Raw genomic sequence first — 25,692 nt, forward strand, 5'->3', positions numbered from 1 at the left:
TTCACAAAACTAACACCAGTAGTCCCAATGCCACACTACCGGTCATCAGACTCTGCTTGTGCCTTTTGAGGGCAGAAACACTGGCCTTGAGGAATCCGTTGTGTTGATCAGAGAGAGTGATGTAAAGACAGCATGGACTTACCCACCCCGAGTCACATCTGCCTCCTTCAGCCAGCCTTTGATACGTTTGGGGACTTTCAACCACTGACGTTTGCACTGCTCCTGAATACCAGCCTTCGCTTGCTGCCTGCTTGTCCCTTATTTTTCTGGCCAATCACATTTAAACTGAAGGTGTGGCTTTGTTGCTGGTGAAATGCCCAATTGGAGGTGTCATGGTACAGCACCTGTCTAACTGACAGCTCTACCCGGCCCAGTACTCTCCTGTCGCTTGTGATGTGCTCACCTCTACTGGTGGAGGCAGAAGGGTGTGGCATTGTCTCTTTGAACACCTGTACAACTGTGCCACAATCATTTCCTAAAAGCACAAGTGTTTACCACCACCGGAATGGAGACATTCAGGCAGTTTGGCTCAGTTCAGGTATTCCGTTTCACAGTCTGATTCTGAATAAGTGCAGCTTACAGAAATGAATTGAGTCATTTTTGCAGCTGAGCATAAGGTTCCCTCTTTATGTATGGCTGAACACAAATGATTATATCTATAATATAATAATATAATCAATATTGGTAATGATTTGAAAGCCTGTTGGGCAAGTGTTCAACCACTGTTCAGACATGGAGTAATGTATATGTTAAGTTACATTATTGTCATTTAGCAGACATTCATATCCAGAGCAACTTCCATAGGCTACAGTTTTTCCATGTTATCAATTTACACAGATAGATGTTTTACTGAGGCAATTCTGGGTTAAGTACCTTACCCATGGGTACAACAGTGGGGAATCGAACCAGCAACCTTTCGGTTACAAGCCCTGTTCCAAACCACAAAGCTACACTGCCACCTTGTTCATTAATGATAACAAGCAGTCTGCTTTTATGGCATCTGTTGCAAATACTTAGCATACATCTTAGAATGCAATATATCTTAATATTCAATTAAATGTGGACATTCATTCGATCACGTCAATATAACATGGATCCATAATTATAGCGATGATCAATAATTCTGGATCGTCAATATCAGCGGCGCTAAACTCCAAGTCTTTAAGTGTCTGTAGAGTAGGTGTATTAAACAGTTGTACAATGTCAGACCTCTGACTCACAGAGACATTAAGTCCTAAATAAAAAAGATGTGTCAGTTGCCGTCTGATGAGTCAATCGCATCACGCAACTGGAAAAGTAAAATTAGCCAGCGGGGGGGGGGGGGGGGGGGCGGGATGGGTCTTAAAATAAGCAGAACCCATGAGAACGTTTTCCTGGCTCTGTGTCTCCTCACCTCTTGGTGGAGGGTCTGTGCATGGTGTGTGTACTGTTAAAGAACATGCTTACATCACATCCGAACACATGGGTCTTTGTACGTCTGATTGAATGGAAAGGGCTCTAATAGCAGTGTTAAATGTAACAGCAAGATAAAAATGACAAAAAAAGAATTTTTTATTTTTATTTTATTAAAACATATTTACGAACCTCCCTTTGCCATCCTATGAAAAAATATTTTGTGCAAAGCTGGTACTCTGTCCCTGAATGCTGCTCCACATTCAACTCACTCAACACCAGCCTGAGTATTCCGGGTAGAAGGTGGGTTCTGATGTCAGATCAGTTTTTTAAGGCATAATTTATTTCAACAGTAGGCACAAAGCTTTTCAAGTTTATCACCAAAAAAATTCAAGGACTTTGACATACCCCTGTACATATTTTATAATTCTTTAAAAAAATTCAAGTCCTTTAAAGTTTTCTTTATTTAATAACTTTCAAGGATTTTTCAAGATCTCTGTATTCATATGAATATATATACAACGTTGTGCTTTGAGATCTGTGCTTGTTCCCAGAGATCAGATACTGTATGAACTAAAACACACCCTCCATAAAATACCCTGACACCCACCGCACCTGACGCCAATGGAGATAAATCCAGCACATATGGTGAAGTGCATGTAAAAGAAAATATCACAAAAGAGTAGCAAATATGGAAGTCAAGAAAATCCTTAGAGTTTGTCATTTGGAAAGAGGGCTGAATATTCTGTACAATTGCCTCCTGGAGTTTCCGGATTCTTGGCCAAATAGTATATGGGCTCACTTGGGTTCTGGAGACCTGTGTCAAAGAAAGATCAATTTTTAAAACGAAACAGTGTACCATAGTATGCATGTAAATGCACTTTAATCAATCTGTTACTATTTCAGGCATGTTGTGCAAACAATCACAGTCAATCAGTGTGTTTCTCAGCCAATGAATGATGGATATGATTCCGTACCTTTGTCTCCTAAACTGTGGACTGAACTGTATATGTTGTTTTGGTTCTGGACACCTGCATCAGCAAATGAACAATTTAAAACACACTGTATTACAGAACACATACAAATATCTTTCAGTTTAAAAGATGTTACACAAGCACACAACTAGCTACTGACATTACATTGCTCACATCAACATTGTATGTTGAAAAAATGCAATCATATATAGAAGCTCAAATACAACCATACACAGAAACACCCAACACTGGGAAAGGTGGATTTCATCTGAGGAAGATATGCTGATCTTATGATTAATAAGAGGTTTTATTATCACAAATATTGCTTGGTAGGCGTCATTTTATCACTTGTACTGAATGAATGTGACTCCACATTTGCAACATTTTTCAAAAAATACAAGATGAATGGGATTGTATACCGTCGCCTGCTGAAGTTTGTGGATTCTGGGCCAGATAGTATATTGGCTCATTTGGTTTCTGCAGACCTGTGTCAACAAATGATCATTTTACATAATAAGACAGTGAATAATTGCTACCATTTGAGGTGTTTCCCAGGCATAAGACTGATAACTGATGCTCTACATCAATAAAGCTTTTCAACCAATGAATGACATATACGCCTCCCTGATTCTGGAGGGCTGGGAGTTCAACTCTTAGCTCAGGCATACGTTAAACCTTTAAAAGTGGTGTGGTGCTTACAGTCTCTCTGATTGACACTCAGCGTTGTAAGCGATGAATTGTGGGTAATGGCTGTGTGATTGACGTGTTTCCCTCAAAAAGTGCACATCAGCTGCTCCGTGTCACACCAACCCAACAATTGAATTCCAAACTCATGAGCCAATGAGCTTCCATGGAGATGACTTCTTGAGTATTAAGTATTAATGTTTAGTCTGGATGGTGAATTTGAGCAGGATCCACTGGAGGAAGCTTCCCTAGAAACTCCCTCACCCACCCACCTGACCAGCCCACTCATCACTTTACCCACCTACTCACTGATAGACTCACTGATGGACTGAGTTGGTACTGCAATAACAGTATTTCCACTAGGGGGCGCACCGGCTCACATTTCCCGGCGCGAACGTCATTTCAAGGTAAGGAATGTGGGCTCTGAAGCACTCACCGGGTCCTGCTTCAGCCGCGGTTCTGTCCATTATGACGTCATAGGTGTGATCAGTCTCTCTTTCTCGCGCTGGACCCGCTGTCAAAGATGAGCTACGTCATAATTCTGAACAGAAACATCTGCGTTTACAGAAACATTTACAGAGAATGGTGAGAGACGTCTCTGGGTGCCCAGGCCTTGGTTCTGGTTTGGTATTTGCTTCAGTATTGAGAGCACCATTGAAGCACTCACAGCAGTGAGCTGCGTTTTATAGATTCCTGATTCCTGATCCCTGGCCACACTTCAGAGAGATTGATCAATCTAGGCAGGGTTACATGCATGTTGGCCACAGTAGTTCCGTACAGAAACTAGGTCACGTATCTTTATGGAAGCAAACAGACAGCTTTTAACCCCTGAGAAACCAAATCAATTTCACACGTCCTCCAGTTTGTACCAACGTGATACATGACAAATCAACAGTTTGTGACCTAGATGACACGTGAGCGTGGGTCTGTGAGAGGATGCGATGGCACCCAGAAGAACATGTCACAGTTCCAGCCTCTAATTACCTTTTCGGCCAGTACGGCACTTCCGGAAGATGGCTGCCACTCCAGCGACCACAACTACACTAACCAGAGCAACCACAATCTTCCACCAGTCTGAAAAATAACAAAGGTATCGTGTGAGTGTTACATTTCGGCAAGTCCGTGGCCTAGAGGATGCAGGAACAGAAGGGCTCCCAACAGAAGAACAGCAGCACTACCAGCAACGTCAGTGGAACAGCTGCAGGGAGCGCTATTCAGAGACTCTCCTCAAGAGGGCAGCACAGAGCAGACAAAAAGGGTATGATCAAATAAACATTGCTAGAACAAAAACATTGAGGGTGAGGAAAAAAAGAAATATAAATCTTATAAAAATATTTTCTTTATTAATTGGAATATTGTCATTGTCTTCATGCTCTTCTGAGTTTCTTCTCTTTTTCACCAATGCTTTTCTGTCTCTGAAACAGTGAAGAGGAGATCTTGCAGGTGTCTGTGCACAGCGTGCAGAGCGTGCAGGGGCCAGATCGACAGATCTGTGCATTTTACTGTATGAAACAGTGAGAGCATAATGAGTGTGAGGACCTGCAGGGCCTGCAGCCACACTGGTGCGTATTTGCAGTTTAGAAATTGGCATCTACATACGCAGATCATAAAATCGATACGGCAAGAAATCAGCATGTTGAACATGGCTGATTTTGAGGTAAAAATACAAAATAACTATAATAATGGACTTGGATTTGTGTGTGACTTTATCCATGAGAGAAAGGACAAGAGAATGGACAGCAGGTGTTTCGGAGAGAAAGCTGAAGTGAGACTGAAGCCAAAACAGAGATTCAGTGAGGGGTTAAATGTAAGAAAAGATGTGAAGTTAAATGTTAATGTTTTGCCCTTTCATCCCTGTCTACATGTTCTTTTTGGTTTATATCTTCTCTACCATCTTTCGCTGTCTCTGTAACAGTGAGTTGAACAAATTTCTTCTGCTCTGAAACAGTGTACAGTAGTCTGTGGTTCGCTGTTTGTCTTACTGCTGAGATACAGCCCTGCAGACACACTGGTGTTTGTTTGTAGTTTAGACTGGTGTTCACATACAGGCTTCGTAAGAATCTTTATAGTGCACACAATCAATATCTTAAGAGAAAACAACCTGCCGGACCGCTCTGCAGCTATACAGAACTACATTAAGCAAACAGGGAGTGTCATGAGGTGTCAGAGTTTACCAGTTATTGGGGCTTCAGTGAGCCTCTCTGTCTGCTTAGGCATGAGTAACAAGGGGAAACAGCATCGTACGTAATCTGTTGCAGATGAGGTGTCTGAATTGCTGTATGTTACTATTAGGAGATGGACCTGCAGAAACACTTGTGCCTGTTTGTAGTTCTCACTTTGGCATCTAATGTACATACATGCTGGTGAACTTTTATACTGCTAACCTTCAAAAGGTGTAGGGTGTAAGGATTCGCAAAGATTAATAAAATAAACCTTTTTACCCCAATTAAAACTTTGTCAAATTACCACAGCAATATTGAAGAAGTTTTCTTTTTCTTTCCTTTCTTCTGGTATCAAACATTCATATTGAATATTGATTGTTGCTTTTAAGGCTAATCTACAAGACAGCTACAAGACAGCTAGAAAGCTGCTAGAAACGGCTAGAAACACTGAAAACAGAATAAAAGAGGGCTGTTTAAATGTGTAACCACTTGCTGATGTTGAACTCTTCCCTTTATCTTCTTTTGAATCCTTCTTTTTCTTTTCTTTCTTTTCTTTTCCTTCTTTTTGAGGTGCTGTTGTTGCTATTGAAGAAAGTGAAAGCAATACAACATAAGCAATGGCTTAATTGTCATGTGACCTCTTCACAGTTGCACTTTCTATCTATCTTTCTCATACATAGTTCTGCATGGGCCTGCACTGTGTGAAAAGTCACACAAAGCACAAATCTTAAAATAGCATAGCATAAATGTAACCTGACTCAATGAGTTTTCTTTTTCTTAGCTTTTTTCAGACATCAAACCCCTAGCCATGGCAATATTCATAATGCACTACAGGTTTTAAATATCCATAACTTAGTTGTTTTCAAATATAATATTTCAAATTCTGTTCATGCTACGCTAATGGAATTAACCCAGGAGAGACAGAATAAGAGAAAATCTCCAAAGTATGGAGAGATTTGAATAAAATGAAGCAATAAAAACAGAATAAAAAGGGCTGTTTAGATGTGTAACCACCTGGTGATTCTGAACTCTTTCCTTTTCCTTTATTTTCTTCCTTTCGTCCCCCGTCCTTTCCTTTATTTTCTTCCTTTCGTCCTCCTTCCTTTCCTTTATTTTCTTCCTCTGGTCCTCCTTCCTTTCCTTTATTTTCTTCCTTTCGTCCCCCGTCCTTTCCTTTATTTTCTTCCTTTCGTCCCCTGTCCTTTCCTTTATTTTCTTCCTTTCGTCCTCCTTCCTTTCCTTTATTTTCTTCCTTTCGTCCCCTGTCCTTTCCTTTATTTTCTTCCTTTCGTCCCCCTCCTTTTCCTTTATTTTCTTCCTTTCGTCCTCCTTCCTTTCCTTTATTTTCTTCCTCTGGTCCCCCGTCCTTTCCTTTATTTTCTTCCTCTGGTCCCCCTTCCTTTCCTTTATTTTCTTCCTCTGGTCCCCCGTCCTTTCCTTTATTTTCTTCCTCTGATCCCCCTTCCTTTCCTTTATTTTCTTCCTCTGGTCCCCCTTCCTTTCCTTTATTTTCTTCCTCTGGTCCCCCGTCCTTTCCTTTATTTTCTTCCTCTGGTCCCCCTTCCTTTCCTTTATTTTCTTCCTTTGGTCCCCCTCCTTTCCTTTTGGGATCTGCTGTTGTTTTTGGAATTGCTGTTGCTACTGCTGTAGAAACTGAAAATACAACAGAACCAATGCAATTGCTGTGATTAATGTGATTTTATTGTCTGTCTTTTTTTAAGATGGCAGCAACCAAATTCCCCCTGTGGAGATCAATCAATCCTGTTGTGACCACTTCACCTTTAATCAGACTTGTGCATATGCCTGCACTGTGTGAAAGTCACACTACCTGTGGCAGAGCTTATAGTAGGATCGTGGAGGGGAAGTGTGCTGTGCAAATGCAAACATCGGATAACAATAAATTTGCGAACTCTGTACAAGACGCCGTGGAAGCCACGTCACAGGCCAACAGGGGTGCACGGTAACCTTTAATGTGCTGGAGCGAGATCAGCAAGATCGCCAGCAACCTGCCGCACCGGCCTGAAAACACACAGAACTACATTAAGCAAACAGGAAGTGTCATGAGGTGTCAGAGTTTACCAGTTGTTGGGGCTTCAGTGAGCTTTTCGTCGCTGTCTTTCTCTGTCTGCTTGGGCTTCTCTCCTTAAGAGACGGAGAAATGCATGAGATCACTGCTTTAGTGGTCTGCTTTCTGCTTTCTGCTGCTTCAGTCAGTTTATCGAGAACTCCTCTGTCTTTATAGGATCCGTTTCCTCCCTTTCACTGGCTTTAAAGTCTGTCTTTCTCTCTTTTTCCCTTCTGCCTCATTCATGTGTAGCTGGGGTTGATCCAACGTGCAACCAAACCACCTGCTACTGTACAATTCTTAGTACTATGGTAGATGTCTGACAGATACATGAGATTCAGGCTATGGGAAAAGAGGAGCCTGTAGAATGAGATCCAGGATCCGTCTAAGCAGGCACATTTCAGGCTGCCCTATATGCAGTCTCAACACACATGGCCCTGGTACATCCAGTTTAAATGCTGTGTTTACCATGACTGTGTTCACGTAAAATTCGTTTACCAGATGCTGTCATCCAGACCATCTGCGCCTTCCAGCACAAGAGAACAGAAGTGTATCAATTTAGGTTAAATGAGTAACAGTGTCAGACCTGGCTAACAACGCTCCCAGCAGTGAGTGAAAGCACAACACCATTCAAAGACTAGCACATGTTAACTTGTCCTAGACTGAAAGTAGGCAGCCTAGAAAACTATGGGATACCATATACGTACATCACTACCATGATGCCTAACAAATACATTAATGCTTCAGGAAGATGAGTAAAATTGCCTGTGTAGCGTAGTTAATGTAGGCTTTGAGATGTGCATGACATCTCTATCCCCATGACATCAACAGTTTGAGGCTAAAAACTCACACTTCTGTTTCACAGGGCGTTTCTCACACTGCATACTGATGATAGTATGTGAAAAAGACACCGCTGAAATTGAACTGTACGTGATTCAGTTTGGGACTGATTTAGTCTTATACTGACATTTGGAACATCTGATCCTCAAGATACAATAACAAATCAGATTAGTTTGTTTTGGCAAATACATCCTACTTTGACATCATATGTCCTCTTGCCTTACAGAAACAGACAGTGGAACATGAAAAGCTAAGAGCAATATATTCCATGAGATTTCACTTCATGTGTTTCTGCCAGAACAACATAAAAATATTAAAGTAACAGAGGATATAGAGGGGACAAGGATAGGATTAAGTGTATATAACCTATAACGTTTAACGTTTACCGTTCCTCTCCACAGAAGTCTTTGCTGTGTCATTGGAATTTTTCGGATTCACTTCTCCTTTCTCTGAGACACAACATGATTTAAAACATGACATCAACAGGCAGGTTAACAAAAAGAGAATCACATGCAGATCTATTGTTCGGCAGGACAAATGTAGAGGTCAAAGGAAGAGACAGAGTCTGCACACCACTCTAATGCTCCCAAAAAGGATCACATTTTTTGCACACAACAAAGAATATTTTGATCTTCTGAGATGAAATTAGAGAAGATCCTTAGGAATCGAAGCAATGCTCTTTTTCACATGCCACGTTTTCATGCTAAAATGATTGTCATTTTGTAATAATTACATATTATTTACAGAGATAATTACGTTTACACATGGCCACTTAGATTCCCTTACACAGAGCAATGTACAAAAGCGCATCTAATGAAGTCATCAGAACAATGCTGTACAAAGAACACAACACAACCGAACAAGCATCAGTTAGATGTGTCAATACATGAAGTAATTAAATTATGGTAGTACAGTGGCCTGCACATAATAACAACCAAATAAATCATAGAAAACAAATGATAGAATTGACGTTTGCAGGCCTTGTTGATTTGCAGATACCAATATTTCATTGAAGATGTAGTTTAAAGCAGATTTGGAGTCCTTGTTTGTTCATTGCAGACAGTCAGAGTAAAGCAGAGTAAAGCAGAGTAAAGCTCCAGTACAGGGAGAGAGAGAGAGAGAGAGAGAGAGAGAAGAGAGAGAGAGAGAGAGAGAGAGAGAGAGAGAGAGAGAGAGAGAAGAGTGAGAGAGAAGAGAAAGAGAGAGAGAGAGAGAGAGAGAGAGAGAGAGAGAGAGAGAGAGAGAGAGAGAGAGAGATGCGTCTCTGCTGCTGGGATTCTACATGCAGTGCAGCTGTGAGACCCGCCACTCACCCGATATCACCTGTAGATCTGCTGCTGCTGTCCCATTACAGTAATATCTCCCAGAGTCGGAGAATGACACTCTTGTAATTGTAAGTGACAAGTCTGCTAATGTAACGTAGCGTTTCTGTGGGTCGCTGATGTGTCTAGTTTCTTTTCCATTATCAACAGTCAGAATGTCCTCTCTTCCTCCTCCTTCAGCATCTCTGCTCCAAGTCACTTTACTGTCTGGGTGAAGATTAGGGATCCCACACTTCATGGAGACAACTGTCTTTTCTACAGCTGTTTGGTGGACTACCTCTGTCAAAACAAACACACGAATGAACAGAACATTCACAGTTGTATTTGCACATGTGCAGTGATGCGCTTGAGTTATATCAGCAGCTATGGTCACTCTCTGGTCTCTCTCAGATCCCTTGTAATGTATTCAATTAATAAGGAAAAACAAAACAAAGTACAGTCTAAGGAGTGGATATTGCTAAATGATCATGATTAATAAAAAACAGATGCAACTTTCTTTATGAATTGCACCTTTCATTGAAGGCCAATCAAGAAAATACAATTGTAGGATTGAGTACACACACACACATGCACATGCACACGCGCACACACACACACACACACAAATACTGTGAAACAGAAGCATTATAATGAAATGAGACTATGTAATTAATTATATCTGTGAAAAATACATTTATAATGATGGACACTGTGTGAGGGCTTCCATTTCTATCCTTCAAAGCAGCCTGGTTTCGAATATGTCAGAGCAGAATATTGATCTGAAGGTCACGCGATGTTCATGAATGCACATCAAAAATGCATTCCATATGGATAGTGTATATCTAAACAACAAACTTACAGGGTAGAAAATTGGTAAGAAGCAGGGCTTGTAACCAAAAGGCTGCTGGTTTGATTCCCTGCTGGGCCACTGCTACAGTACACTTGGGCAAGGTACTTAACCCTGAATTGCTTCAGTAAATATTCAGTTGTATAAATAGATGAAACATAAAAACTGTAACCTATGCACTCACTCTGGTTAAGACCGTCTGCTAAATGACAAGAGTGTAATGTAAACTTTAAACCTACATGCGCTTTTGCACTATTAATACACCCCCATCCCACCCCATGCTGTGGCGGACAGGAACTCGGCGGTGAAGAGTACACTGAAAACCATAGAGCTTTGTGCACGGCAGCTAGCGCCTCTCCCCCCTCCTCCTCACCACACATGGTGCTTCTGCCGCAGTCATTTTTAATTCTCCCCTCCACTTCCTGTCACTCTCATCTGGACAGAACAGACATTAACTTACATAAATTACTTTAAATGTAGCATCTAAAGTGTGATGATTACAATTCCATAATATTTTAATTGGGCTGTTACACTAAGAGCAAGTTACTATACTCATCTGTACAAAAGTTCCAGGATCCATATATACTTATCTGCAACAAAAACATTTTATTTTATTAACTTTATTTATTGTATCATACTTTTTTAGCCAAGCTCCTCAATGAATGTGATACAAACCACGTATTCTCCACATAACACACTAACAAGACTAGCTCAGTCACTAACAGTATTGACAGCAATAGCATTACAATTAACAAATTTGCCCAAATGATCTCAAACACATTAAAGAGGCATTTTTTTCTCCAAATGCTGCAATTTATTTTCCAAATGAATTCTTTGTCATTTCAGCATGTAAATAAAATGTGGTCGTCCACATTTATGATGCGTTACAAAACTGAAAGGCTGTAAAGAGACTGCACATGGCTATATTATTAACATGAGGTAACAACCATGCTGGTGTAGAACAGACGCTTTCTTTTATGTGCATTCTTCGAGGCATGAAACAGGTGCATACAACATGTAGCCATTGTGTTAGCTCAAACCATAAGTATACGATGTTGGGGTTGTAATGGTGTTTTTTTTTTCAATTTCAAAATAATTTACACTAACACAGACCATCCCCTTTTAGTCTGTTCCATTACAAGAGATGCATTTTTCTTCTCTGACCATTATCAGAATTGGCTACTTAGTTTAGCGCGCAGACTATCAAAGAAAGTACATACATACTGTATTAGTATACCAGCTTTCGTGCTTTTATTGACACACCAATAAAATGTGTCAAAGTTTGACTTTCGTGTTTTGCTTATGTGGCCACGGGGATGGACATTTCGTTATCATTTTGCTGTTTTAGGAGCTTCACTTTGCGAAAAGATTTACGAAAAGGGCATTTAACTTTTTAATGACAGTCGTTAACGGGTCGGTTTCCTCTTACGTTACTAACTCTCGGACAGGTGTTCCCCCTGTCAGATTTAGTTCCCTTCAGCTTTTAGCACAATGGGATGCCTGCTCACGCGCATTCTCACGTGAGTAATGTCATTTTTTTCTGCTGTCCCGAGAGGGTCACAGAACTCGCGTCCTAGCCCGCACCAGAACCCAACTGTTAGCCCCTTTTAGCCTCAATTTACACGTTGCACGCTCTATGCATGTTGATCAGTATCAGCGAGCAGACCATGTGGCTTGGTGTGCGAGAAAGAATTTGAAACCACATAAGCTGTCTGCAGATGTCTGACCACATCAAACTATGTGCTGATGCTTTTTCATCGAGATTGCGACATTAGTCGTTTAAACTGCAGTTACCACGTTTCGCTGTAAAGTTTCTGAAAAAGACACAGATACTATTTGAATCCATAATGTTCCGTTGCAGTGTTTCCATAAACGGGCCGCAGGTTACTTTGACGTTATGAGACCGTGAGCACAATTCTATACCACTATACAGATAAAACAAAAATGGATATAACTTGCAAGAATTGTACCTAATAAACAAACACTAACGTCAACAACAACTCCCTTGCAGTAACGTCGAATATTATTATTATTATTATTTAATTACTAACGTCTTTAAAAATGCACCGTCTGAACAGGACGGTAGTCAGTGGTAGTGACGGTACCCTCACCAAGATTTGTAACCTTGAAGACCTTGAAGGACATTATTTCCCAGAAGTTTGCTAGAATGTTATAAGAACAAGTCAGAATACATTACATTACTGGCATTTAGCAGACGCTCTTAACCAGTGCGATTTACACACTGGCGCCACGGGGGGGGGGGGGGGGGGGGGGGGGGGGGGCGTGAGGGGGCGTCGCCCCCTCAAATGGAATACCCCGCCCCCTCAGTGAAGATTATTATTATTAATATTATTATTGTGTTTAATTTCTTTTCATTTTTAAATACTAATACATAATTTAGCACACCATAATTCGCCAAAACCAATATCGCAGCGATATTTATTTTGAAGGAGCAGAGACACAATAGAGTCACAGAAAACTTTATTCGCTGTCCAGTATCCTTGTGTAAGTGTACAAACGGAAAAATTACGCCCCCTGTTCGAGTCCCAGAGTAGGAGCTAGGCGATCGCCGGCTGTCCTGTTTTATTCCCGTCGCCGTCACTGCTGACGGGGTCGCGGCATCTGGTCTCACGCAATGAGGTGTGCTCAGTAAACGTTGTTGGCTCTGTTGAAATCAAGCTCAGAGAGTCGCTATCATGCGATGGTGTGTGGATGGTACGTGTTTCATGAGGTTTGTTGATCTGTTAGTGTGTGTGTGTGTGTGTGTGTGGTGTAATGATGCACTTGTTAAACGATCGTATAGCTGTGCTCAACGTGCGTAATTTTTTGGGTCAAGTCACCGTCCCCTCCCTGCATTTCATTTGCCCCCCGATTCGTTTTCCGCTGGCGCCGGCTCTGGATTTACTTTGGCTACAATTTTTTACGTTACCCATTTATACAGCTGGATATTTACTGAGGCAATTCTGGGCTAAGTACCTTTCTCGAATGTATAACAGGATGTGCCCCAGCGGGGAACTGAACCGGCAACCCTTCGGTTACTAGTCCGGCTCCTGCCGCCTTTCGTAAAAATTCTGATTGTAAGCAGCCTTCCACTTAATCTCATATCGAGTGATCTCACAGTCGCAGTAATTGCTAACATCGTCCGTTGTAATGAATGATGTTTTTTTTCTCCTTTATTTTGTACAGTCTGTCATACAGAATTCTTATTCAGTAAGATACAGACGAGGAATAATTATAATTAACGTTTGATCTCTTTGGCTGCTACTGACACTCATATTCACAACTATAATTTATAATATACAATAATCTATTAATAAACAATGTGTTTTTTATTTTTATTCTACACTGTGTAACACACACACACGCACGCACGCACAATTGTCATTATAATTTTAAAATGATCTATAACCAACTTTGCAACGTTTGCAACGCATAGTCATTCTTACCGCTCTGGGCAGATGGAACCCACTGACAGAGTAAAAGACAAACGCTTACAAAAACCCGCATTCTGCTCCGTCTGCGCTGGTGATCGCGGTCTTTCAGGTCCGACACCTCGGAAAATGTGAAGTCTCGCATCAGGTAAGGAAGTATCATCGCCTATACGTGGGAGGGGAATGCATTTTGACTAATTTAAGCTGCGATAGCCGTGATTGTAAATTTGCAGATGTGACGCACTTAAAGCGGAATGCAGTAAAAAAAATCGCCCCACCAAAAGGAACCTGTGGCTTTCATGGGCGTAGTTTAAATTCCGTGTTTCATACACGCGAATGGATACATTCCACTTCCCAAAGAGGAAACGGTGTCATGATGTCATGAGGAAAATGCTGACACTTCTCTGCATTCCTGTATTTAAAATCAATTGACGAAAGGGCCTACGCAGTGAATTGCTTTTCTGATGCTCGAACCACAGAGTGACAAACAACTAGCTGCGATCGGACCCCACTTGTTGGATATTGATGGCGTTATCTGACAGTTTGTTGCTTGTAGATTCACATGGAGAAGGAGTAGCAGTTACGTTTCTTTGGTATGGAAGCGTAAATTTAAGGAATCCCTACAGATACAAATAAGGGAATAAAATAAATAAACGTAAAAGAAAAACAGTCTTGTTTTCTTTTCAATAATTGGCCACTGCACTGTGGAGTCCCTTAATTTAACTGCCAGGAACAGAAGGCAAAGCCTAACCAGGCAGCCTCATGAATCCTTTCGTTGGGACGCGAAGGGGAAACGTTTTAACATTCTTCTCTGTCGTGCTGTTCGGCTACGACGACACATTTCATAACGATGTCTTTGCGTGCAGGAGTCGTTTTCGAGCTAATCATTTGCTTGTTCATTTCACAGCTGACGTTATTTTAGCAGTGGTATACACATTTACATGTTTTTTTTTTCCGCAGATGCTCATGCCTATTGTGAATTGGGAAGTGTGTACTTAGATCGAAAGAACAGCGACATGTATAGAACAAAATCTACCACATCCGGACATGTACGTGTTAGTTTGCCAGATACTGCTGTGATAATTAGTGTTGTCGTCAATACAGACATGCAACCATCAAGTGATAGGTGCAACCGATAGGTGCATAAATTAATGTAAATTAATGTATACAACACAGCAATAAAAAACCCTAAATTGGTATGGCAACTACACAAATAAGGGCAGGATGAGTTTAGGTTGGGTAGGGAAGCCAAGGTGCAGTGTGGAGAGACAGTGCTGAGTCTACGGTGGACTATAGACATTTCGCTAGTGACATATTCAGGATTGTAGCATATCAGTTCCTATGAGTAGGATGAGGCAGACACTCTTATGAACAACATTGTGGTACATACTGTTAACATACACATCCATTCTTACTAGTTAAGTAAAAATGTAACAGTCCAAATGTACATACTGCTAATAAGGATGACACCCGCGGTGTAAAGACTATATATTTATTTGCTACTAAAATATTACATATCAGGGATATAGATAACCTCACTTTCATGTGATGTAGTCTATGCAACTGAACTGGAGGGTTACAGTTAAAAGGGATATGTTAATAGGGGGTGACAGTGTAACATAGTGGTAAGGAGCAGGACTTGTAACCAGAAGGTTGCCAGGTCAAGTCCCCACTGGGGCACTGCTGTTCTATCCTTGGGCAAGGTACTTAACCCAGAATTTCCCCAGTAAACATCCAGCTGTGTAAATGGATAACACATAAAAATTGTAACCTTTGTAAGTTGCTCTGGATAAGAGCATCTGCTAAATGGCAGTAATGTAATTTAATATGTTGCTTGCCCCCTCATGGGCTAGCTGGAAGTAGTGGCAGTGGCTCCTTTGCTTTGAGCCTCTGAAGCGTGGCAGCAGTGACACAGTCTGCATGCAGCGTCAGGTCTGTGGTTTTACTCAAGCAGTTATCAGTAACAGTAGTAATTTGAATGAAAATGAAAATGAAAATGAAAAATCATACATAAATATTAAAATTGGGAAGAGACACAAGCGGGAAAGTAAATGGAGCCACAGTTGATACGTTAAATAACAGTGCAGGGTGAAAGTAGGGTGAATTGTGAGACTTACTTCTACTGTAGTTCTCTGAGGACAGAGCGGAGGCAATGGGTAGTGACAAAAAAAAAAAAAAAGCCTGAACTACAGATTGTTCCTTGTGCACTGCACTCCACGCCTGTACCTCCAGTTATGCTGGGCTTCTTACCATCGTCCCACCACACCGTGCTTTCAGTGGTCACGTCCCGCGTTGTATGCCTGTGCGGAAAGAGAGCTGACCTACATTCAAGGGTGCTAATATACCGAGGCACAAGTGTGTCGTCCAACTGGCAGACAGAGCATCTTTCTGTCCATTCAAAAGGAAATGACTAATAACCCGAGCATTAGCCTGAACATAACAGATGCCATCCCATCCACCTTTTCACCTCTGGTGGGTGTTATTAACTGGAATGGTTGTATATATACATATACTTTTAAATGCTGAGCTATTTTGGAGACTTGGTTATCGTTTTCTACATTAACGATCCCACTGTTTCCGGCTTCATGAAAAATGACGTTAGACACAAGTGCACGCAGGTGCGCCAAGTCACAGCCTCACATTAGTGCCATGGTATTACATTATACACAAGCAGCACGCAGGTCATAAGACTATTGTTGGTTGGTGCACCACTTCTGTCAGGAAGTGACTGAATTATATTGGACTGTAAATAGCAATGGTGAAACCTTATGTCAGTGTTAAACGAAACAAAGCAAAATCTGCACGCAAGGTGAATTTTTGAAACGTATATATATATTTAAATTGTTGACCAATGAAACAGCACCACGATCGCACAGAGCAGCCTGAGATAAAGCAGCTGTAGCTGTGGTGAAAAGACACGCTGATAAAATGCACCTTTGCAGTAAAGTCTGGAAAATGGGGTAAAATGGTAGTTTTGGTCTGATGTTTGGTTTCTTTCAAGTCACTTAGTAATCAGCAGCCGATATCTGCGAAGATGGCCTGTTGCCTCAGACACGTCTGAATATAGATTCACTGTGGCTACGGAGGAGGTTGCTTTATTTTGGCTGTGTGCGAGTGTGCTGGAGGATTATATTTGTTGTGACTCAACTCTCACAGAGAGCACCAGTGCAGTCTTTCCAAGTGTTACATGCTCAGATGTAAATATCAACTGCACTCCCTCTGCTGTTCAGCTGATTTTCCACTGACATATGAATCAGAATCAGAATCAGAATCAGAATCAGAATCAGCCAAGTACGCTTTGACACATACAAGGAATTTGACTCCGGTTCCAATGTCTCTCGTAGTGCTTTCATACAACCTCAAGGCGACAACCACAAATACCAAACCGCAGCAGTGCAGGACACACACATGGGATGGAGAAAGGCTGGAATGAATGAGGTATATGAGAATAAATACGAACAGACACTGTACAATAAGTTAACAGGTATTGCACAACAAGTTAAAGTGTACTTGAAGGCGGGCTGTAGGTCTGTACATCAATTAGTTATAGACAACTATTGCACTGTGTCATGTACAGCCGTTGAGCAATGTGAGATAAAGTGTACCTGAGTGCAGGCTGTGGAAATGTGGAACTATTGCACTGTGAGCCGGCAGAACAGAGGTATGATTGAAGTGTCACTAGTTTTACAGTTCAAGAGTGTGATGGTGTGTGGGAAGAAACTATTCCGGTGTCTACTTTTTTTGGTGGGTAGTGAAAGTGTGAGAGTATGTCTATTGTGGCAATGTTTTATACAATGACACTGCATGCAAGAATGGTATGACCAATGCGAAACAAACTGTCTTTCAACTATCCTTATTGTTTACCCTAATCTGTGTATTGCTCTGAACGAGCGTGTCTTGATAAATGCGCAAATGTAAATGCAAGAAAATCGTACAGCTCCTCCGCCACAACTTTGCTGATTTTTATCGCCCTCTAGTGGTGAGTTGTTAACGTGGGCGCTGCCTGCTCGGTGAACGTGGGCTCCTTTTAATAGGCGCTCGCAGCTTAAGGTATTCAGGAGTGCTGGAGGACTTTGGATTGCCAGACTTAACCATGAATGATTTCTGGTTGAGTACTCTTTTCCCATGACAGCACAATAAGAATAAATCCACATATGGTGCCAAACATGGTTGCCATGTCTTACCAGAAACGGGAAAGTCTTGTCCTCGAGGTCTGAAGTCGTGCAGGTCTCCAAGGATACCTTTCAGCCAGTGACTCATTTACCACGTGGCATGCTCTTTAAAAGATTTACACTGAAAGGCAGGACTCCTCTCAGCCGCCATTCTTGTGTAGCACCTACATGGGTGACACACAGCTGCCATTTTGCACCAGAATGCTCACTACACATCAGCAGAGGTGGAGAGAAAGGAGAGAATTATTTAGCCAATAAAATTGGTGGATTAACACAGAGCCAGACTGAAACAGCCTTGGTGGGGATTTAGACAGAAGGCCTACACCAGGAAAACCCCTGCTCTTTGCAAAAAAAAAAAAAAAAAAGTGCTCTGGAATCTTTAACAAGGACAGAGTCTTGTTGAAGTCTCTAAATCTTTAACGCTCTGGAATCTTTAACAAGGACAGAGAGTCAGGACTTCACTTTAACATCTCCTCTGAAAGATGGCATCTCCTACAGCACAGTGTCCCCATCACAGCACTAGGGCATTGGTCCCCTATTAGGTCTAGAGGGAACACTGCCCCCTACTAGCCCATCACCTCTACTTTAGCAGCAACCTGGTCTTCCCAGCTTTCGCATCCAAGTACTTAAAAAAGTCCCGCCCACCTAGAACAAGTAAAACACTCAAGTTGTAAACTGTTCCATCCTTTATTAAACATAGCTTGCAAGAGATAAATATTACAAAGTTATTTCCTCCAAAATTAGCTTATTTTTTCAGTCAATGCATAATCGTTATTAATCAACTGGCAGTATTCAAACAGCATTAATATTTTTTTCTTTTCATTTTCTTTTTTTTTTAGAGACAGTTAAATATCAAGGATGTGCAAAAGGTTTGGATTAATGTTTAAAAAAAAATTAAAAGCGCTTTGCGTTTGAGTCGAAATGAATTTAATATCTGGAACAGTTCCCCTCGCTCTCGTTCCATTGGTACTCATTTGGTTATTCCTTAAACGAGAGATTTACAGTATAACAGCAAATGTTTGTTGCCATGATTTTGGAGAGAGGCAGCAAAAAGTTAAATCAAAATAGTTTCACGGAGATTACACGACTCCCTTCCCGACCCCCCACCACAAACTCCTCCACAGTTTTAACAAATGAGCAATAATAAAAAAAAAAATAATATTCAAAATACGTCAAATAATTTTGAGGAATATGATGACTCCTGTTTATCTGAGTGGCACTACGGCGTAAAGAGCGGCTGCCTCGCAGGAGTTTGTTGTTTACTAAACGGATCCCACAATTTGGGATAAGTTACAACCTTTGGGAAGGAAAAGTGAAATTGTCCACACAGGGAGATGCTCTGCATCACAATATTTACAATTCATTTTAGGAATGAACCTGCCCAATTTGAGTTTAACCGCACTGTATTGTATCGGTATAGTCTATTTCCTGGCAACGTAAATACGTTAAAAGATTTTTTCGATTGGAAGGTAAAATGTACAGTTCTAGAGTTTAATAAAAAAAAAAAATCAGCGAAGGGACGGGCCCGTTTGCCTTGTGAAAATTTCAATCACTTTTGTTGGCCGGACAAGTTAATGCACATAACTTTCAGTCGGATGGCAGAGGGAAAATGCCACTGCTGTTCTGCCTGTAGGCGTTCGACCCTCCCCAAAACCGACACCGGTACTTTGCGCAGACGAATCGGTAGGCAAAACTGAAGATTGAGTAGTTTTAACTTTACCATTACTGACACTAAAAGAAAGCAAAAGGGAAAGTTCACGCGCATTACTCATGAAATGGATCAAACGTTCTATCAGGATACGGATCAGTTTTTCCACTAGCACTACATACTACAAAAATATACAGTAATGGGTGAAATGCATTTCGATAGCTAATTAAAAAAAACAAGAGAATTATAATCCCATACATTTTGCACATTTCTTACAAGTTAATACACAGTGATCACAAAACGAAATGACAAGCTTCACAATATTCATGGCTTTTGTTTGCTTTTCTACACAATATACAACCATCTTAATTTCATTACTTTTTTCTTAGATCCAAGGAAAAAAGCGTATATACAATAAGTCATTATTACTTCTGACCTAGCAAATATCGTGTCATTTGATTTCATAGTTCATACAATTTTGTTTGTTTAAATCTTATTTTTTTCTTTATTACAAATAAAAAAAAACAAACAAACCAAAAACTCTGAACTAAATCAAGAAGCCAGCGAAAGAAGATTTTAAAAAATATTTAAAACCTTAAAAAAATTGACATTTAAAAACCTTTTTTAAGTTTTCATTTTTTTGTGGCTGATATTAAAACAAAGGTACATGGATGCATCTAGCATAGCTGATAAGAGAGTGAGATAGAGAGAAAGATGTTTTACTACACAAGTCAGTCTTTGCAGTGATGGACACAAAGACAAGACAATTCAACATCTAGAGAGCATAAAACCTCCTTCCGGCACCAAGATTACAAAACATGACCTAAGATAATTGTATTGCATTCCGCTCTAACCAGCCATAAAGGGGGACCGAGTCATATTCAAATAAATAAAATCTCTTGCTTGTAAACTTCCCTACTTTTTTTTTTTTTAAATATTGCACCTGCGGATCAACTGGCCCACAAGTATACACTACTGCCGAGCTGCAAGTTAGCCTTGCCGTTCTTCGTCAGGACAAAGACATGAAGGGGAGCGTTAGGACCCGGTAACGGGAGGAGCCACAATGTGCTGTCAGTCATCGAATGGTGTGAACCAATCAAACACAAACAACGTAGGGTGGCTCCACCCATTAAGGGCGATCTCTACATCCCTCACCGGCAAATTTGCTCAGTGCTACCTGCCCTGTGGGAGGAAAAATTTCAACCACGCCACCCCTCCTGGTGGCTTTGAGCGTGATGAACATTGTAACAAATGTAGCAAGCAGAGGCCGCATGCAAAGGTGAGTGATTCGACAGCACAAGCGCCATGTCGCTGTCTTGTTACCACAGGTCTTCAATGGTCTCCAGGCTCCACTTGTGCACACTAAAACTTAAACCCAATCCTCGTGGACGGTGTGTTGACCAACATTTAAACCAAGAGTTTCACAAACCAGGCGGTCATACAACAACAGTGTTTCCAGAAGCCGAAATGCAGGATCGGGACGGTAATACTAATTCAGACTCCACCCTCAACCGTCGGCCAGTATAAACTGTCACTTAGATACTGCGTATTTATACAGACTAATCTCAATGTCTCGACAATCCACTGATCCCTCCCTCCTTTAAAGTAATACTGCACATTGCTTGAATACTGTAATTTTTTTTCCACTGAAATGTGGAGTCTAAAAATCCCATGGCTATTCTGTCAGAGGTGTTTGAGGCCCGTTGATGCTGTTTGACTGAAGTTGCACTGGACTCTCCGAGCATGACCCGTCGGCATAACGGCCACCGTTTACAGATGTGAAACCCCTTAGAGACGTCTGAACTGCTGCCCTGCACACCCGATGCGCCAGCTTCTTCTCGCTCTCCGTCAGATCTGACCTGCCAATCGATCAAAAAATAAAAAAAATCAGCAGGGGGTTGGGTCTAAAGAAAAAAAAATCTGAGCTGCCAGCATGATTTGCACTGTAAAAATCGCGATTTCCAGAATTATCAGAGGGAAACCTCCGGTGTGGTCCAGAACGAATAGAGCGGTCCGTCTCCCGGCTGTCTCGCAGACGAACCGGATAACATCCACCCCCTCAGGACCGGTGAACTGGAACATTCCTCCGTTTTCACTCGTCTATTCTTTACACGAAAAGTGCTCCTGGAGTGTCCTCCTGTGCATCGCCCTAACTCCATGATTGATCCATGTCTTGCTATTATAGATATATCCATCTCATTCTATAGTCTTATCTCTATATATTCCATATAGATATTTGATAGCTCTATTCTTTTCGTTGTCTTCTTTTAATTATCGTCTCCCAGGAAAGTATCTCTCAGATACTGGACAGATTCCACGGGAGACGCCGCACAAATCAAAACGTAGGAGCACGGTCCCGACTTGTAGCCGAAAACTAGCCGAACGCCGAGCCTCTCCCTTTCTCAGAGTCCTCTCAGTTCCTCCGGGTGCGGTGCGCGGCAAGGCCAGGGACAGAACGGAAAAGGAGCATTTTAAAACTTTGCAAGTTAGATAAAAGAAAAGGGATCTGAAGGCAAAAACCTATTCTAGATTATCCTTGTAGCGCCTTTCACAAAGGATCGAAACGGAATCACTGAAAATGTAACAGAACAGGACGTGACACGTACCCTCCCCTCCTCTCTCAACCTGTCACCGTGTCAACGGAAAAGCAAAGCTTCATTCGCAGGTAGCACCGATGGTCTTGCCTACGTGATTTTTTTTTTCTTGCAGATGCCTGTGTCCAGTTGTGGAGTTCATTCCCAATTTGAGGACAAATCTTTTGCCCAAAGGTGACTCCCAGATTGATCCACAAGCTTTGACCGCAGCCCTCTCGGGATGACCGCTCCATACAGTGAGGAACTGTCACCCTTTTGACCGCAGCCTAGTTGGGACGACCAGTTTGCTCTGGTCTGGGTTTGAATGGTGCGTTTGTTCGTGACCTGTAAGCCATTAGCGGACCAAGGTGGCGGTCTTTCTCGGCATTTTTCTTCGCAAAGGCCAGCGCATCTGGGTGTTTAAGTCGAATGCTCCTGTCCTCCCTCCGGACACCAGCCATGCAGTGACACCCGGAAGGGCTTCTCTATCCAGCTACTTCACCAGCTCACGGACAGAAAGGAGTTTCAACAGCTGACACCACCAACAAACGCACCAATCCCATTCTTTTTTCAAAATCCCAGAAATAAGTGATTGGGGGAGGGGGGATTAATACAAAAAATATTATAAAAAAAACCGTGGGCCACCCTGCATTGGAGTCCCCCACCCTCCAAAATAATTAATAATATTAATAATAATAAAAAAAAAGTTTTAAAAAAGTGAAACACACTAATTAGCATAACGATAATAAGCATAATAAGAATAATAGTAACAGAAGCAATAATGATAACAACAATAATAATAGTAATATGAATAATAATAACAATAATAATAATAATAATCATAATTTGAAGATTTGCTATAGTAAGAAAGCAACTTGAGATGCACTGACAGTTTGGTGGCTTTTTCTCTTATTGATTGTGTCGTTTTGACAGGTTAGTAGGTAGGCACACGGACAGGCACTGCATGCGAAAGGGGTGGGGGGTGGTTGCTATGAGTGATAAGGGGGGGGGGGTGTTGGGTGGGGTGTTGGGAGGGCAGGGGGCGGGCTCATTTCTGTCCGGTGATGGACTGAGATATGGATCGAGGAGGGATCATGTCCAGCAGGTACTCCCTCTGTCGGTCGGCCAGGCTGGACGCCTTGTGCCCGGCCACGCTGCCCGGGTTCAGGTAGGCGATGTTCAGCCCTGAGAAGAGGGAGGGATGGAGAGAGGGAGAGAGAAGAAGAAAGACGGGAGAAAAGAAAGCTTGAAAACAGTCCGTGTGTTTTGCACCTCAGTTGCAGTTTGACTGTATCTGCCATACAGGTGTTTATGACTGGCCTTGGAGGGCCGCAGTGCCTGCAGGGCTACTCTACCCTGGCCCTGGAGGGCCGCAGTGCCTGCAGGCTTTCCTTTCAACCAACTCAGGCAAATAACTGAAACAATTAAGTTCCTCTCTCCTGTTCTAAGTGCAAAGAAACCAGTTTGGTTTTGTCCCTCGAGTATAGCCCTGCTCTAAGCAAAGGTATCCAGCTTGTGCAAAGTGGCTTTTCTCCATTCTGCAGTGTACCCGATCTCCACAGGAGCACACGGCGCGAACAGGCCTCAGTCGCCAGGGAGACGGGCTGTGCAGTTGCCGGGCGACGCTCACCGGGGATGTTGTAGAGCTGGCGCCGGCTGTCGTGCTGCGTCCGGCTGCTCCCGCTGCCGCTGGAGCTGCCCCCACACCGCTGCTTCCCTGTCATTCCCATCAGCCCACTGGCCACCGAGAGCTGGGAGGCCTGGGCGAAGTTGGAGAGCACGCCCCGCGCAGAGTTGGACAGGCCCCGCTGCAGGGAGGCCTGAGGCTGGGGGGCCTGCGTGGGGGGGGGGACCCCGAATCAGTCAGCAGTACTTCCACTTTAAAAACTAGGCATTACGTTACATTACTGTCATTCAGCAGAGACTCTTATCCAGAACGACTTACATAGTTACAGTTTTTCATGTTATCAGTTTACACAGTTGGATATTTACTGAGGGAATTCTGGTTTAAGTATCTTGCCCAAGGGTACAGCAGCAGTGTCCCAGTGGGGAATCGAACCAGCAACCTTTCAGTTTACGAGCCCTGCTCCTCACTACTGTGCCACACTGCTGCCCGTCAACGCAAACACTTATTTATGGTCAAAATAACACACAAATAAGCACAGCACATGAACATATAGGCTATATAACGAGAAGGTAAAGCTCACTATCACCAGATGCTGGTTCAGATTCTCCATCAATACCCATGAACAGACTTTCAGATGTCAGTGGTCTTTTATTCCTTCATCCTAAGCTCCGTGTTAACAAATCCAGTCATACTAGCTGGCTGCTTTTCTTGGTCATTTTCATCTCTGAAGTCTGTTAGTCAAGTAAGTTATCACTTTTATGATTTTTACAGACTGACTGGGTGCTTCCCGGTTTGGGAAGGTATTATGACCTTTCATACCTGTGCAATACTTCAGCAGTTCAGTTTATTTTCGGGGCACCCCTACCTGTCGGAGTGCATGGTGTCGGATCATGGTCTCAGCCTTGCTGACGCTGGGAACGGTCGGGGCGGAGCTCGGGGACAGGGCTGCCTGCTGCTGGAGCCTCTGCTCGATCTCCTGTTACACACACGCACACACACACGTGCACACACACACACACACACACACACACAGATACACACACACACAGACACACAGAAATGGAGACAGATGTGTCAGATATTTAACCTCTGCAAGTACAATATAACTGGCATCAGCTAACTGTATCTCAGAACCAAATTTAACAGCATGTACATGACAGCTTGAAAAGAAAAGAAAACTTCAGCGGCCAATGAGAGCAGCTGGAGTGAGTCAGCTGACCTGCTCCTGCTGGAGGGCCTTGACGAAGGCGTTCTTCAGCCGGTTGGTGTGCTCCGCCTTCAGGGCCTTCTTCTGATTGGACGTCATGCACTGCTCACAGAGAATACGCCCGCCTTTCTCCTGCTTCCAGTGCGGGGTGAAGTCGGTCCGGCACTGGGCACAGAAGAAGGGCTCCATGCGGGACATCGTCCCTCGCAGTTTACCTGTGGGGAGGGAGGGGACTTTGAGGTCACCAGGAAGTGTATCGGGAAGCTCGGCCTATAAGCGTTAAGGATGGTGACATCACTGTCTTCAGTTTGTGAGAGTAAGTGTAACAGAACCTAAACATCCACTACCACTACATGGCTACATTTCAACACTGGAGATACCTCTGATACACACACTGGCCCAGTCTAGAACCAGTCCTAACCCTCTGCCCTGGGCTCTTTATGGCGCCTCTCACAAATCTGACAGGAAAGGATATGTGTAAGCCAAGTAGCAGAAACTGACAGCATATAACCTTCCAGGGAGCTAGGTGGCGCTATAACCATATTGCTATGCAATTCTATCTGGTCTTTGAACGGGAATCCAGAGGGACCGAGAGGGAGAGGCTTGGGGCTGACTCTGGACTCTGGCCAGTCTCTCTGTCTTTCCCTCCTGTCCCAGAATGCACCTCCCCTACATGTCCCTCACTGACCTTGAATTAGAATTAACCAGTTAGCCCTGTGTGGATACCTTCACTCTGTCCTCTCCCTGCTGAACCAGGATCAGTACAAGC

General features: G+C 42.5%; 1 protein-coding gene and 2 long non-coding RNA genes across 3 annotated transcripts in view; all 3 read right to left on the reverse strand.

The window, feature by feature from the left end:
- Nucleotides 1-1,888: 1,888 nt before the first annotated feature.
- LOC118796277 lies at nt 1,889-3,556 on the reverse strand. The gene is made up of 4 exons (XR_005005882.1): nt 3,487-3,556; nt 2,786-2,851; nt 2,370-2,423; nt 1,889-2,209 (listed from the first exon to the last, which is right to left on the reverse strand). It is a non-coding gene; the product is annotated as an uncharacterized LOC118796277 (long non-coding RNA).
- A 3,234-nt stretch (nt 3,557-6,790) lies between these two features.
- Nucleotides 6,791-9,651, reverse strand: LOC118796275. The gene is made up of 4 exons (XR_005005881.1): nt 9,431-9,651; nt 8,504-8,566; nt 7,292-7,354; nt 6,791-6,865 (listed from the first exon to the last, which is right to left on the reverse strand). It is a non-coding gene; the product is annotated as an uncharacterized LOC118796275 (long non-coding RNA).
- Nucleotides 9,652-23,102: 13,451 nt separating this feature from the next.
- The window catches only part of gatad2b (GATA zinc finger domain containing 2B), a 38,039-nt gene continuing 35,449 nt past the window's right edge, over nt 23,103-25,692 (reverse strand). The window contains exons 8-11 of the mRNA XM_036515742.1: nt 24,936-25,138; nt 24,582-24,692; nt 23,720-23,924; nt 23,103-23,274 (exon numbers count right to left, since the gene is read on the reverse strand). Of these exons, the coding sequence (XP_036371635.1) occupies nt 23,138-23,274; nt 23,720-23,924; nt 24,582-24,692; nt 24,936-25,138 (656 nt within the window). The 3' untranslated portion in view covers nt 23,103-23,137. The remainder of the gene's footprint in view (nt 23,275-23,719; nt 23,925-24,581; nt 24,693-24,935; nt 25,139-25,692) is intronic.

Source organism: Megalops cyprinoides, chromosome 21 (genome assembly GCF_013368585.1).
Source record: "Megalops cyprinoides isolate fMegCyp1 chromosome 21, fMegCyp1.pri, whole genome shotgun sequence".
Classification (NCBI taxonomy): domain Eukaryota; kingdom Metazoa; phylum Chordata; class Actinopteri; order Elopiformes; family Megalopidae; genus Megalops; species Megalops cyprinoides.